The 16,733-nt window shown below is 38.3% G+C and overlaps 1 protein-coding gene and 1 pseudogene across 2 annotated transcripts in view; one reads left to right on the top strand and one right to left on the bottom strand.

Annotated features, from left to right (window-relative positions):
* Window positions 1–7,665: 7,665 nt before the first annotated feature.
* Window positions 7,666–16,733, bottom strand: part of Znf81 (zinc finger protein 81) — a 220,562-nt gene continuing 211,494 nt past the window's right edge. For both annotated transcript variants that reach the window (XM_004633567.2, XM_023717826.1), the window contains exon 5: window positions 7,666–13,589. In XM_004633567.2, the coding sequence (XP_004633624.1) occupies window positions 11,884–13,589 (1,706 nt within the window). In that variant the 3' untranslated portion in view covers window positions 7,666–11,883. The remainder of the gene's footprint in view (window positions 13,590–16,733) is intronic.
* Window positions 15,768–16,733, top strand: part of LOC105742485 — a 6,938-nt pseudogene continuing 5,972 nt past the window's right edge.

Here is a 16,733-nt window from a genome sequence, read left to right as displayed (position 1 = left end):
TGATCCTCCTGTTTTACAGCTTCCCAAGCACTGGGATTACAGGTGTTTGCCACCACACCCAGTCTCAATTGCTGTTTCAGTGTGTCCTGGGGGCGGGGCTGGCACAGCAGTCCTGGGGATGAAACCCCCAGCCCCTTTGTCTGATTAAGCAGGTGCTTTAATCCACTGAGTTATTTGGCCATCCCAGATGAATGGATTTTTAAACACACACAGACACACACACACACAGTGGAATACTATGACATCATAAAAGGGGACAAAATCTTGTCATTTGCAATAGCATGACTGACCTGGAGATCATGTTTGGTAAAAATAAGCCAGGCCACATGATTTCTATGATATGTGGAATCTAAAAGAAAGCTGCATTTATAGAAGGAGCAAGCATAATAGTGTTTAACAGAGGTTGAGGAGTATACGGGAGGAAGGGACATGGGGAGAGATTGGTAACGATGGGTAAAAGTCACAGACAAGAGGAGTAAGTTCTGGTGTTCTCTTAACACAAGGGTAGTTATAGTTAACAATAATGTATCATAGTTTTTAAAAAATCTAGAAGAGGTTTTGAATGTTATTATGAAAAAATGTTTACAATGATGAAAAATGTAGGTATCTTGAGTTGATCAATGCATGATGAACAAATGTACAAAAACATCACACTGTACCCCATAAAGATGCATTTCATAGTTATTATCTGTCAATAAAAATACATCAGACTAAGGCTGGTGAGATAGCTCAGCGGACTAAGAGCCTGCTTAGGCAAGAGCAGGGATGGGGGTTTGATCCCCAGCACCACATGCTGCACTGGCCTGCACTCCTGTGATTCCAGTGCTGGGGAGGCTGAAAACAGGAGGATCATTACTAGTCTGAGCTTTGTAGTGAGACCCTATACCAAACACATAAAAATAAATAAAAAGTAAATAAATGAATAAATCAGATTGACTAAAATTAAAATACTTTGTTGTTATTTAGATGAAAAGGAAACCTGGGAGAAAATGTTTACAAAATATATCCAACAAAGGAATTATATATAGGGTTTATAAAGAATGCTTTTAGGGCTGGAGAGATAGCTCAGTGGACTAAGTGCCTGCTTAGGCAAGTGCAGGGACTGGGGTTCAATCCCTGGCACCACATGCTGCACTGGCCCGAGCCCCACTCCCTGGCACACTGAGCTGGCCACCAATACTGGGCATGGTGGTACACACCTATAATCCTGGTGCTGAGAAGGCTGAAAAGAGAAGGATCACTACAAGTCCAAGCTACATAGTGAGACCCTGTATCAAATACATTAAAAAATATGCTTTTAAGATAACCTACCCCCCAAAATGGGAAGACTGCTGGGCATGATAGTTCACACCTGTGGTCTTAGGTACTAGGAGGATGAGGCAGGAAGATCATCTCATCCTGCAAATTCAAAACCAGCCTGGACAACATAGTAAGACACCATTTCAAAAAAAAAATGCCAAAAAGTATATCAACTAAGATGATATATAGAGGTCAAACACCTGAAAAGATGCTCAACGACTGTAGTTACTGGAGTATAGAACTATTAAAACTAGTTAGATACAACTATACTACTAAAATGGCTAATTAAGAATATTAGTCATGTACAGTGAGAGGAAAGACAGGAAGTAACTGGACCATGTACACACTGCTGGTGGAAATGTAAATGGTACATTCACTTTGGACAGTTCAGCAGTATCCTACCACATTCACTCCTAGGCATTTACCAATGATAAATGAAAACTATAGCCACACAAGGACTTGTATACAAATGTTCCTATCAGCTTTATTTGTAATAGTCAAAAATTAGAAACACAAATGTCCATTAATACATGAAATGATAACAACTTTTGGTATAACCATACACTGAAATACCATTTAGCAACAAAAGTAATGAATATAAATATATCTAACAACACAAATGGATTTCAAAATAATGCCAAATGAAAGAAGCCAAATGGAATAAGTGCTTTCCTGGCAAGCACAAGGGCCATTCGATCCCTGGTTCTGAAAAAAAAAAAAAAAAAGAAAGAAGCCAAAAAGGTGCCCATGGTGCCATTCCATAAATGCAAACCAATCTACAATGGCAAAATTAGTAGTTGAGTGTGAATGGGAGAAAGTGTGGGGATGGAGTGCTGGATGATTAAGAGGCATAAGGGAACTTTCTGGGGGTGACAAGTATGTTCATTGTTTTTACTGTGATGGATTGAAAGGTGTACAGTTAGGTCAAAACTCGAATTGTGCACTTTCAAACAAGTTCCATTTATCATATGTAAATTATTCTACAATAAACTTGTAGAATGTATTTTGAGGACAATAAGGGAAATCTGAAAACGGATTGGATATGAGAATGAGATTGACAATGTCATTTCTTTTTCTTGGTGGAACCAGGGATTGAACTCAGGCCCTTGCACTTGCCAGGCAAGTGCTTATTCTACTGAGCTATCTCCCTGGCTCCTTGATATTTCGATTATGTGGGAAAAGATCCTTACTTTCAGGAGATGGATACTCAAGTATTTGATGGCATATTATAATGTCTGTAACTGTCACTATTTCAGGAAAAAATTATATATGCAGTGGTAAATGAAGGCAAAAGTTAAACATATGTGTACTACATTGTTCTTTTAACACTTTGTTTTTGAAACGGGGTCTCACTGTAGTTCAGGCTGGTCTTGAACTCACTATGCAGCCCAGGCTGGCCTCAAACTTACAGGGATCCTACTGCCTGAGGCTCTGAGTCCTAGGATTACAGGTGTGCACTACCATGTCTAGTTTAATACTTTTACATGATTTAAAATGCACTACTAGGGGCCGGGGAGATGGCTCAGTAGAATAAGTGCTTGCCTGGGAAGCTCAAGGGCCTGAGTTCAATCCCCGGTTCCGCCAAAAAAAGAGAAATCAAACCAAATACAGTAAGAAAAAAAAAACCCACCATAGTCCTATAGTCACTAAATAGGTGCTGGCCAGGGAGATAGCAAAAAAAAAAAAAAATGCACTACTTATCATGTACCAAGTACATAGGAGATATATGATCATCACATACTACAAACATATAAAATCATAATTATATACATGCAAATTACATATATGAAGGGGCCCAAGGGACACAGGAAGGGGAAGGGGGGAAGAGGGAAGGGGTTTAAAAAATAAGCAATGTCATGTACATGTACCAACTCCCTACAATGAAAGTAAGCATTATGTATTATAGACATATACCAGTAAAAAAGAAAATGTACTCATTAAAATGTGAAGGAAAGCATTGTTTCATTGCCCATCCTTCTCTTTAGATAGGGACATTATCTTATTACCTTAGAATGTAACCAAGTCATGGGCCAGGGAGATGGCTCAGTAGAATAAGTGCTTGCCTGGCAAGCGCAAGAGCCTGAATTCAATCCCGGTTCCTCAAAAAAAAAAAAGAAAGAAAAAGAAAGAAAGAAAGAATGTAGCCAAGTCTCCTTTGGAAATGTATCCAGAGAGGGAGACACTATCTTTATTATGCTGTAATATAAACAAATCTGATCAAATGAGTTGCTAAGGAATAAACATGATAGTTTCATGGAAATTGACTCTTAATAGGAGGCTAAATTTCATCACACAAAACAAAAATGATATGAAATGAATGTAGAACAACACAAAAGAAACATAGAAGACAAAAAATCTTATATATCTTAACTGTAGTTTCTGAAGAAGAAAAGGAATGGATCTGAAAACTGTCAAGCAAAATAAAACTTCCCTGAAATGAATGATTGGAATGATTGACTTTAATTAAGGTAAAATTAATTCACAAAGATCAGAACCAAGGTATATGCTTCTATTAGATCCTTAACTTCAATAATAAAACTGAATCATAAAAGAGAAAGTTTAAGATTTCTCAATGGCATCACTCAACATTACCATTAGGATATGTATCAAGATCTCAGGAAAAGAAAGTACAACTGTATAAATCAGGAAAGCATAATCATTGCATATTATGAAATAAGGGTTTTTAAAATATTAATAAGACCATGCACAATTATAGTGAGAAATGGGATATAAAGGTATAAAAGTAAGTGATGAAAGATTCGAGAAGTCATTGGCATTGGTAGATAAATCACAGCTTTCAAGAAAATTTGAGAAGCCAGGAATATCCAGCTGTTAAAGTGGGACTGTGGAGGGGGAGCTGACCAAGTCTGTGAGAAGCCCTTCTCTCTGTCAGCCCCGGGGACAATGCTTATCAGCAGGGCTGTTAGGTGGAAAGACAGGCTGGATATAGAGTAAATGAGAGTGAAGAAAACTTGGAACCTGCTCGGTACCTGTACCGGGGATTGAACTCAGGCCCTTGTGCTTGCCAGGGAAGTGCTTATTTCACTGAGCCATCTTCCCGGCCCCTCAAAGAACTTTAGAGGGAAGGTTGTTCCTTCCCTCTGACCTCCCAAATTTCATATAATTTCTACTCTTTTTTGAGACAGGGTGTCTTTATGTAGTTCAGGCTGGTCTTGAACTCATTATGTAGCCCAGGCTGACCTCAAACTCAGCACAATCCTCCTGCCTCAGCCTCCTGAGTGCTGAGATTATAGGCATGTACCACCATGTCCGGCATAATTTCTATTCTTGACCAACTCTCAATTTTCAGTTTAAACCAGATAACAACACAGCAATCTAGCCTCATGACCTAATATTTTTCTAACATAAAATTTATTTATGGCTAAGTAACATTATCTGAATTCAGAAATTCCTTTAGATTTGCTCAATTGTTTTCTTTAACATCACCAAAATAACATGCATTAAAGTCAACAATAACTTCCTGGCCACAAATGTAAGAAATAGTCTTCAATTTGCATATAAATAGAACTTCAGTTTGAACAGGTTTTCCATTGAAACACTCCTTGGGAATACACTTTAGTGAGCCCTCTGTAAACGAATCCTTCTTGATACAGTCTTCAAGTTCTGGTAGCACAAATTCCAAGTCCTGGGCTTGCTTTTTCTTACATTGCTTTAGACAGTTTGATGAGACATGTCACAGATAACCTCTCAAATCTCACCTCATTTCCAACACAGAGGATCACAGCAGGACCCAAGGACATAAGTGCGATGTATCTCGTTTTCATTATGCAGTTATCTTCACACAGTGCTATGAGCTTTACACAGATAAATGCATGAACTTCTCATCATGGGTTGAAATATGGCCTCCAAAGAAGATATGTGGACATTTTAACCTTAAGACCTCAGAATGTTACCTTACTTGGAAAGAATCTTTACAGAAGTCACCAAGTTAAAATGAAGTTATTAGAGTGTCCATAAATGGATACCTTGCAAAAGGGGAAACCTGGACATTAGACACAAACACAGTGGAACATGATGTGAAGACACAGAGAAAATGGCCATGTCACTGGAGTGATGTATCTTCAAGTCAAGTAACACCTGAGTCTACCAGAACCCAGAAGGGCATGAAATAGTTCCTCCCCTAGCATCTTGAGAGTCCCAACACCTTGATTTTGAACTTTTAGCCTCCAGAACTGTGAGACAACAAATTTCTGTAGCTTTCTGGGCATGGTGGCACATGCCTGTAATCCTAGCACTCTAGAGGCCAAGGCAGGAGAATCCCAGAGTTTGAGGCCAGCCTGAACTACCTAGTGAGTTCAAGGCCAATCCAAATTGCATAGCAAGACCCTGTCAAAAAAATTCTGTAGATTAAATCATCCAATGTATGGTACCTTGTAAAGCAGTCCTGGGAAATGAATACACTTCTCAGTCAAGTCTGTGAAACAGGTGCTAGTGTGAACATTTTTTATAGCTATAAAAATTCAGGACAGAGTGGTAACTAACCTGCCCAATGTTACACCAGTAGTACCTGGTAGAACCAGGATTAGAACACTAGTAGGGTGGTGCATGGGCCTATCTGCCTAACCATTATGCACACTATTTCTTTAACACTTTTGAGATAAGGTCTTACTATGCTGTCTTATACTCCTGGACTAGTGTTCCTTCTGCCTCAGCTTCTCAAGTAGGTAGGACTCAAGTATTCACTCTCCTGCAAAGCTTAACTTGTAACATGTTTTTGCTCCTACTGACCAAAAAAGGTGAAAATGTTAATGAATACATTTTAATATGTCAATGACTGAAAAATTACTACATATAAACAAACATTAAAGCAGATATTGCTGAATAATAAAGCAAGACATGTATATGGTGCTATTTTTGAAAATCAACTTTTATAAAACTCTATGACTATAAGCATGTTTTAATCTGTGCTTATAGTAGTTAAATAGAACAGTAGTTGAATAGTACTGGTTATTTGTTGGAGCAGAATAATAAAGGAGGAAATTAGCTTTTCCTGGGTAGTAAGCCACCTAAAATTAATGACTTGAATCAATAAACATTTTAATCCATGATTCTGTTTTCTGGGACAGGTAGGATGTATGGCAGAGATTTCCTAGTTTGGGCAAGTGTATTATAAACCTGTTACTGTACAATGACTCTAAAGTTCAGCAGTTTAAAAAATAAACACTTATCATCTCACAGTTTCTGTGGGTCCAGAATTCAGGTATGGCTCAGAAGGGTGACTCTGGCTGCAGGTCTCTTACAAGGTTTCAGTCAAGCTATCTGGCTGTGATCTCATTTGAAGGCTACACTAGGAGAGGCTATACTCCTATGCTTACTCAAGAGTTTTCCACATGGCTAATAAGATGACAGCCTAGTTCCTAGGATGAACCCTTTAAGAAATCAACACTGAAAATAGAAGCCAGTCTTTCTGTAACCTGATCTTGGCCGTGATACGCCATTACCTTTGTCTCGTATCTGTTCATCAGAACCACGTCACTAGATCCAGTCCAAATTCAAGGGGAAGGGATTATACAAAAGCATGAATACTAGGAGGGAGCAGTCACTCAGGGTAATCCCAGAGGATGCTGAATTCAGACAGCTACTCAGCTGTCTTGTCCATGGTTGAATGGCTGGGGTGTCTGTCACTTGTCAATCCGTCTGTTCTAGAGTGCCTCATCTAGGATGGTTTGTGTCTGCCCCATCACTGTAAAATGAGATATCTCATTTTCCAACAGTCTAGTACAGGCCTCTTTACACATGGGCCCAGGGTTCCAAAAAGCAGCAAGAGTAGGGAAACCTCAATATATATGTAGTTCTTTTTTTTGGTATTGGGGATCAAACTCAGGACCTTGTGCTTGCCAGGCATGCACTTAAGCCACTGAGCTATCTTCCTAGACCATGCATGTAGTTCTTAAACCTTTGCTTGTTTCAGTTTGCTAATGTCCTATTGGCCAAAGAGATGGCCATGCCCAGTTCCAAGGGCTTCAGAAACAGACTTTATATTTTGATGGATGAATGGCAAAGTCATATTAAAAAGGGATTTAATTCTGATCACAGGGACTAAAGGAGACTATCTATTCTTTTGGCTTCTGATTAGGATGTACATATCTGAAAAGAACATTATTCACATCCATACAATAAGAAAAAACTAAACAGTCTACAAACCTATAAGTTTTCAAGAACCTACCAAAAAGCTAAGATCACAGAGGAACAAACTAGGTCAAAATATATAAAAAAAGAGGGGCCAGGGAGATAGCTCAGTAGAATAAGGGCATAAGGGCTTGCCTGGCAAGTACAAGGGCCTCAGTTTAATCCCTGGTTCTGGGGGGGGGTTTAGAAATATATATATATATATATATATGCTTTGAAGACGGCAGACAGTTATCACTGGGTTACCTGTGGCACAGCAGGACAACGGAGGCCACCATAGGAACAGTAAAAATTCAGCGAGAGTTTTTTTTATGAGTTTCTAAAAGTGGAATGTGAGAGAGTGTGAAGATACAGATTCCTTGAGAACTGTAGACATAAAGGTCTACACACTCTCAGGCTTTTCCCACCACAGACCTCTGCTGGATGCTCACAAGGAAACACTGGGAGGAGAGTGAAAAACTAGAGAAAGCCTCTGTCCATGGTATAGCCCTGGAAGAGAAAGGCTGCCGATACAGAAATAATCCAAAGCCCCAATGTGACTGTACTATCCTGCAGAACAAAATCCGTAACTACGGGGGACAGTACATCTAACTCTTGCCCTTAGAACACAGGTTGAAGATTCAATGTGATGAGAGGAAGGGAAAAGGAAAAAAAATTCTACCCATGATGAAATGAGAGGAAATTATCCTGGGCCCAGACCATAAGGGGTAGGATCAATGAGAAAAACCCAGCCTTAAAGACCCAGGAATATAAAGTAACTCTTGCCCCTTCCTCCCCATAGGTCAGCAAGAACCAATTAAGAACAGCAACCTAATGCTAAGGATGAAGCAAGAGTATGGAAAGAGACCTTCCCTGAAATGCAGGCACACAGGAAGGGCCTAAAGGCAAGTATGGTCCAGGATCATTGAGAAAATTCTCTGAGACACCAGTGTCTGGTATAAACATAAGGTAACATTAGAATAATTTGAAGTCTATGGTGCTCTGAAGTCACAATACTATCAGTAAAACAGAAAGCCAGTTCAATTGATGACTAGATGGACTCAATCCTGCCATGACAGTGGTCTATCAGAAGAGCAGCCATGCTTATTTCCAGGAATAAATATTATTTACCTCAATGTATACTAGCCTACATACAATGTCCAGCATTCAGTCAAAAATTACTAGATGCAAAAAAAAATTACTAGATGTAAAACAGCAATAGAAAGCAATCCACTGTCAAGAGATAAAGCAATCAAAGACCCAGCTGGTGGCCCAGTTGCTGGAACTATTATACATGGAGCTTAAAATAACTATGATTAATATGTAAAATGTATTACAGACTAGATGTTTGTTTTGCCTCAAATTTTGTAGGCTGAAATGTAGTCTATAACGTGATGGCATTAGGAGGTAGGGTCTTTGTGAAGTACTTATGTCATAAGGATTTTCTCATAAATTTCTCAGAAAATTTTCTCATCAAGTTTCCTTATAAGAGCGACTTCAGAGGGCTTTCTATGTCTTTCTCTCAAGGGAGGATACAATGACAAGTTGGCAGCCTGCATCCCAGAAGTGGGTCCTCCGCAGAACCCAAATCATACTATCACCATGACCTCAGACTTCCAGTATCCAGAACTATGAGAAACACATTTGTATTGTTTATAAGCCACCTACTGTATGGTGCTTTTTTAGAGCAGTCCAAACTAAGACAAATGAAATAGCAGAAAACAGAAACAACATGCATGAACAGATGGGGAATTCAACAGAAAAACACACATAGTTAAGAATCAAATGGAAATACTAAAAGTAAATGAGAAAACAACTGAGATGAAAATGCCATCAATGGGTCAGTAGTTCTGAAACAGCTAGGGTGGGAGTGGAGATCAGTGCACTTGAAGATAAACCAACAGAAATTATTCCAAATGAAATACAAAGACAAAGGATGAAAGCCACATACATAGAGAATTCTGTAGCATTTTTCTAACACAGTCTATCTTCTGGTTACAAATTATTCACATTACCCCTCCATGCAATGTATGTTTAGTTCCATTCCAGGATCTCCAAATATTTCATCCAAAATGATGGCATCAGGCTCAAATCTAGGGTTTTGGTCTTTGCACCAGGTTCAGATGTGACTGAGGTTCTTTGGCCATAGTTTTTCAGTTTCCTGATCCAGAAACCTATGAGCTAAATGCCAAGCTATGACACCATCTCCCGTACATCTATACGGATATATAGATAAAATAACTGAGATAGATATTTTTTTCAAAAAGAGAGGCAAGAGACACTTGTCAGTCACCTTTTTATAACAGTTTTGAAATCCCACAGAGCAGATGCTAGTAGGACCCCTTGCTGCAAGGGCAGATAGTGCTTCTTGATTATCTCACAGGTGTCCCTGGGGATGGCTCCCCAATCCATTTAATATATCGTCCTTGGGTCTTCCCTCTGAGATGTATTTTCTCATAAGAGACCGTCCATTCTTGCAGCTGAATAACTTTTTCTGCTTGTATCCTTTTGTAAAAGTTAGGAAGGGAAGCCCAGAGTCCTTTTTTCATTTTTAACTATTTCAGACACTTTCAGTTCAATCTGGAGGTAGTTTTATTGGTAAAACCTTATTGGTTTCCTATGAATCTGGTTAGACCAACTTCATGCCCCAAATGCCACAATGAATAATTTCTTTTAAGATAAGCTTTTCTCAGAGCAGTGGGTCAAGGTACAGTAGGATAATATCACAAAGATTTTTAGATGCTCATTAGTTTAGCCAACTCTCCCAAGAACCAATACAATGTCTCACACATCACAATAAAAGGTCTTACAGACACATCCATGATTTGATATTTACCCTGAAGTCATTTTCTACTTTGAGTATATTTTGATGGTTGGAGAGAAGAGCTATGTGAAACAGTTATTTCCCAACTCAGCCCTGGCTTCTTTGTATCTCTTCTGATTCTGCTTGCCAGCAGAACAGTTAGTTAGTTCATTTCTGTATATGGAGCTGAAAGAAGCAAACTGACACTTTCCATATTCTGTTGAAAGTCTCCTTAGTCAGATCCACAAGTTCATGTGACTCATTCTCTATCTTCCCACAGAGCATGACAACTGTTTTGCCACTTTTTCCTACTAAATGATGTGGGTTGCCGTCTTTTCCAGCCTTTGCTAACAGTTTTCCTCACTGTTTTTCTAGTCTCCACCTGCTTCCCAGGCCCAAAGCCAATGCCACATTATGCTTGGGTGTAATACATTCCACACATATATACTTTTAAGTATTACTTAGCATTTGTATGTGACAAACTACCCCCAAAACACACTGCTTAAAACAGTGATTTATACCATAATTTTGCACATTGGTTGGGATATCTGGAATGACTATTATGGGCTAAACTGGATTTGCTAGGGCTGAAGGTCTAGGAAGGCCTCACTCCAATGTCTGATAGTTGGCAGTCTACTTGCGGGGGGTCTCTGGAGCCTTGGTGGGATGGCTTGCCTCTGTTCTATATCCTGTTCTCTTCCCCCAGCAGGGAAGTATGAGTTTCATTACACAGAGGCCTCAGGATTCCAAAGAGCAGCAAGAAAGGGTGTCTCAAGACAGACTGTCACACTTCTCAAGACTCTTCTTAAATCTCTTTGCTAATATCCATTGGCCAAAATGAATGACATGGTCAAGTTTAAAGCCAAAGTGTAGAGAAAGGGAGCTACTTCTTCATAACAGCAAAGGAACATTGCAAAGGGGCATGCATAAAAGTATGGGAGGAACCTGTGGCCTTTTGCTTTGTACTACAATGAAAGACAGAAATACTATGTCACAGATAACAGTGTGAATGATACAGTTATATTTATGTATCCATGTAAAATCATTTCTGCAGACGTGTGCACATACAAAACTAAAATGACTTAACTCACAGACTCACTCAATAGAAACATGCAATAGACATATTTGATGGACCCAATTATTCTAGATTTGAAGAAAAAATTTCAATTTAATTACTTCTGCTATGCAATGTATTCTGCCACAGGCACCCTATAGAACTGACAGTAGGGGTATACATCAAATATATTTTCTTATCTAACCTTTCATTTTGTTCTTACTTTGAAATATTTACTATAATACAGTAAACACTGTCACATAATTTTGTACCCTCCTTCCTATAAAAAAATGAGTAACAATTTACCTTACTATACTTCATATAGAAAGGACTTTCTCAATGGCATCAAAAGGATAGTTTTTCCACATGAGTTCTACTACATTTTGTAAGATTGTACGTTATAGAAATTCTGTCTTCTTCAATGCATTCTAAGAGGGTTTTTTTTCTGAATAATTTCTCTCATCTCAGATAATACAGCCTTGTTATTGCTTTTCCTCATACAGTGTATTCATTTAGTATCTGCCTTGGATGTATTTTACAATACATACTTAGACTGACTTTTGTGATAAAACTCTTTCATTTCTAAGAAAGTGTTACTTCATGTATGAATATTTCGATGCATACTAAGAACTGATTTCTGGGTGAAGCCCTTCCCACAGTCACTGCATTTATAGGGTTTGTCTCCAGTATGAATGGTTTGGTGTTTATTGAAGTTTGACCTGTCAGTGAAGGCCTTCCCACACTCTGCACATATATATGGCTTTTCTCCTGTGTGAATTCTCTGATGTACTTTCAGATGTGGTTTTTTGGAGAAGGATTTATCACAGTCAGGGCATTTATAAGGCTTCTCTGTAGTATGCATTCTCTGATGTGTAATTAACTCTGACTTCTGGATGAAGGCCCTCCCACAATCTGTACAGGCATAGGGTTTCTCTCCTGTATGAATGGTCTGGTGTTTATTGAAATTTGACCTGTCAGTGAAGGCCTTCCCACATTCAGCACAGATATAAGACTTCTCTCCAGTATGAGATTTCTGGTGCGTATTGAGATTTGACCTATTAGTGAAGGCCTTCCCACATTCAGTGCATATATAGGGTTTCTCCCCTGTGTGAATTCTCTTATGCATCTGGAGTTGGGACTTAGAAGGAAAAGATTTCCCACAGTCACTACACTCATAAGGCTTCTCTCCAGTATGAATTCTTTGATGGGCAATCAAGTGTGCCTTTTGGATGAAGGCCTGCCCACATTCAGTACATATATAGGATCTCTCTCCTGTGTGAATACGCTGATGCATCCTGAGTGTTGACTTCTGGGTAAAGGCTTTCCCACACTCACTGCATTTGTGATGTCTCTCTCCAGTATGGATTTTTTGATGTATATTGAGAGCTGAGTTCAGGGAGAAGCCTTTCCCACATTCACTGCATTCATAAAGTTTTTCTCTGCTATGAGTTGTTTGATGCCTAAGTAGAGAGGACAGCTGGAAAAATGATTTTCCACATTCACTGCATTTATATGGTTTCTCTCTAGTATGAGTTTTCTCATGAGTCAATAATTCTGAATTATCAGTGAAGGCCTTCCCACATTTAGTACATACATATAGTTTTTCCTCTCTATGAACTCTTAGATATATACTGAGTAGTGGTTTCTGGGTAAAGACATTTACACATTTGTTAAGCTCATGAGGTTTTTCTACAGTGTGAACTCTTGGAGGTACAAAGGGGTGTTTTTGAGTGAAGGTCTTCCCAAATTCAGCACATGTGTTTGCTTTTTCCCTGACAGGGAATTTCAGATTTTGACCAAGTTCATGTTTGAAGCTGAGGACTTCTCCACATTGATCGCTTTCACAAAAGTTTGCTTCCTTGTACACATTTTCATGGGCAGTATAAGGAGTACTTTGGGCAAAAATTTGACCATGGCCAATACTTTCATCAAAAGTCTTTGTTACATTGTTTTCATTATGAATATTTAAGTCTAAATTACGTTTAAAATCCTTTCCAAATGATTCATATATATGGGGTCTTTTCTGTGAAGAAATAAGATTTAGGCTTGGATGAACACGTTTATGAATGTCTGCAGTGTCATAATTCCACTCTATATTCAATATCTTCTTATTAACAAAAGCAGTGTGACTCAGAGAGCTGTCCTGTTGTTCCTGATATCTTTTGATCTGCTCAGCATTTTGGCTCAGTTCTTCTAAAATGGAATACAATGAGCTGTTCCTTGTATCACCACTCTCAATTTCCCTATGAAATGCAGTTTTCCCAAAAATTCTTTCTTCTGAGTTCTTCATCCAAAATGTCCCACCTAAGGGAAAGAGAAAGTAAAATTGACATAAAGAATTAATACCAGATTAAAAGGCACACATAAACTAATTCAAATTGATCACATGTAAATTAGTAAATCTGGTGATAATGATGTGGAATACATATATTTGGGAGTAAAATGACAGAAAATAATCATGATATGTTACATTAATGCACCCATCTCCTAATACAAATATAACTGTTATAAATTGTAAATAAGCACAAAGATAGAAAAACATGTAGCACTTACATACCAAATTCTTACATGCTTACAGGATTCTAGGCACTGTTAAAAGACATACAGTAAGTTCATAACTTACAAACATTTGAGCTGCAAACTTTCATAGATACAAACAAACCTGATATGAACATTCACAAATGTGAACAAATCATAGAAGTACCACACATATTTTCTGGGCATTGTTACAGTTTTGCTGCTGTGTGCTCACTGTACAGTACAACAGTGTTCTAGAGTAGTATAGTCCTCACTCAGGGTCCTGGGTGTCCAGAAGCAACAGAGAAAGTAGTAGTGATATTGAGGGAACTTCCATAAGCACAAAGCAATATATATATTGTATATTTTTGTCAGAGGTCTGTAAGATTCACTTTGTCAAACATATGAATGAATCTGACTTTTGAACATTCTCCCAGAATGGGCCTCTTTCATAAGTTGGGGATTTACTGTATACACATATTCAGGATATAAAATCACATGCAAAAGAAGTTAATAGCATTCCTGGACCCCAATAATGAGCCCACAGAAAAAGTAATTAGGAAAATAATACCATTATCAATAGCTTCAAGAAAAATTAAGAATTTTGGAATTAATCTAACAAAGGAGTGCAAGATCTCTATAATAAAAACTCAGTACTTTGAAAAATGATATCAAGAGTATATTAGAAAATGGAAAGAGAGTTTACACACCTATAATATTCAATAACGGAATTTAGAAAAAATGGGGTATACCGATGAATGTCCATTTTGTATCTGTGTATTCAAAGTGGTTAGGATAGATATATAGTTGCATTCTCTTAATGAATAGAATGATTTGTTCTAATGGTGTTTGTAAATAGGATCACAAGTCCACATCTTGTACAGCAATTAACCACTAAGAAGAATATATGCAGTGTATTATTTGTTGAAACTGTAAAAAAATGTTTGTTTGAATATTATTAAATATTAAATAAAATTTCAGGTTCTATTGTGAAAAAAAAGAAAAAAAAGAAAAAAAAAGAAAATGGAAAGATATTTCCAGTTCCTGGATAAGTAGAATGAATATTGTAAAAATTGCTATGTTATAAAAACTAGTACATAAATTTAATGCAGTCTCAATCAAAATACCAACATCAGTCCTCACAGAATTAGAAAAAAGAATTCTGAAATTCATAGGGAAACAGACGAGTCCTAGAATAGCTAAAGGAATCCTGGGTAACAGTAATAAATACATGGGGTCCTGCCCATTAGCTCAGTTGTTTAAGTGCCTGCTCAAGCATAGCAGTGAGGCTCAGGACTGTGTGGTTTGATCCCTAGATCCTCATGCCTTACCAGACCTGCCCTTAAGGAGTCTTGAGCCAGCCAAACAAAACAAAACAAAACAAAACAAAACAAAACAAAACAAAACAGTAATAAGTACATTATGATACTACACAAAAACAGACATATGGATCAGTGGAAGAGAATATAGGAAGCAGAAACAACCCCAGGAAATTCAGCAATCTGATCATTGACAAAGGGGCCAAAAACATACTGGAGAAAAGACAGCCTCTTTATCAAATGGTACTGTGAAAACTGGTGATACATTTGCACAGGATTGTCTCTAGACTCGTATCTGTCACCATGTAATAAAAGAAAATGGATCAAAGACCTAACTATTAAAGCAACAACACTTAACTTGCTAGTAAAACTCTTGAAGACATAGGCATAAGAAAAGACTTTCTGAACAGGACCCCAACTTCACCAGAAATAACAACAAGAACAAATAAGTGGGATAATATCAATTTAAAAGCTTCTGCACAGCACAGGAAACAACTAACAGTGAGGAGAAAATTACAAAAAGGGAAAAAATCTTGCCAGCTATTCCTTGGACAGAGGATTAATATCTAGAATACATAAAGAACTGGACTTTTGAGAAGATGGTAGAGCAGTAAGTAGCAACAAATCAGCCTCTCCAAGATTCACAATGCAGATATTGGAAAATAAAAACTTGGTGAAGAAAAGGAGGTATGTGGATTCCCAGAACTCAGGAAGGATCTGAAGGAAAAATTGAAGCCTATGAGAAACTAAGGAGATAGACTACAATGGAGAAAGAAGAAGGGACAACCTTCACTTTCTCCCTGGTTCCTGGCATATAGCTGGTGAGAAAGGAAGATTAAATCTACAGAGACACAGTGAAAAGTGAGTGACTCCAGAAGCTTTCAGGAAGAAACACATCAGTGAAATGGAATGGTGGATGCTATGTTCTATAACAGCTAGTGAATGACTCCAGACCAAGTGTTTGCCCTAACCCTTGGAGAGAGTGATTGGTCAGACACCATTATGCAGAAAGGCCAACTGATCCTAGGACTCAGAGCAGCCATGAAATGGCTTCATCTTAAGAGCTCTCAGTGTTAAAAACACAGAGGGTCAGGGTGAGGGACAGCCACAGATGTCCATGGTCAGGCAGACATGGCCAGACCAGCAGGAGACACCCAACTATTATAAGTTAAATGACTGAGGCCCCATTCCCATAACCAAAAACCAGACTCAGCCTGAATTTCTATGGATTTGAACATCCCAGAACTGGCAACCTAGGCTCATCCTACTGCCGGCTGGCCAGTGATTACTCAGGATGGATTTGGGCTTTGGCTGCATTCCTTGTCTACCACTGAGGGTAGAGTCATATCATGAAATAGACACAGCCACAAAACTGTAAAGTCCCGAAGATAACCATAGGCTTGACATCACAGATAATTTTTTTTCTCTTTGCTTTTAGTGTCTTTTCTTTTAGTTAGATCTCTCTCTCTCTCTCTCTCTCTCTCTCTCTCTCTCTCTCTCTCTCTCCCTCTCCCCTCAAGAGACACGGAGATAGAGAGAACATTGTTTTCTGTTTCATTTTGTTCTTTTTATTTTTTCTTCTTTCCTTCTTGTCCTTTTCACCAGTTTCCCA

Source organism: Octodon degus, unplaced genomic scaffold (assembly GCF_000260255.1).
Source record: "Octodon degus isolate 3935 unplaced genomic scaffold, OctDeg1.0 scaffold00055, whole genome shotgun sequence".
Taxonomy (NCBI): Eukaryota; Metazoa; Chordata; class Mammalia; order Rodentia; family Octodontidae; genus Octodon; species Octodon degus.
The sequence above is the reverse complement of the archived record's forward strand: the minus strand, read 5'-3'. Positions and strand labels throughout refer to the sequence as shown.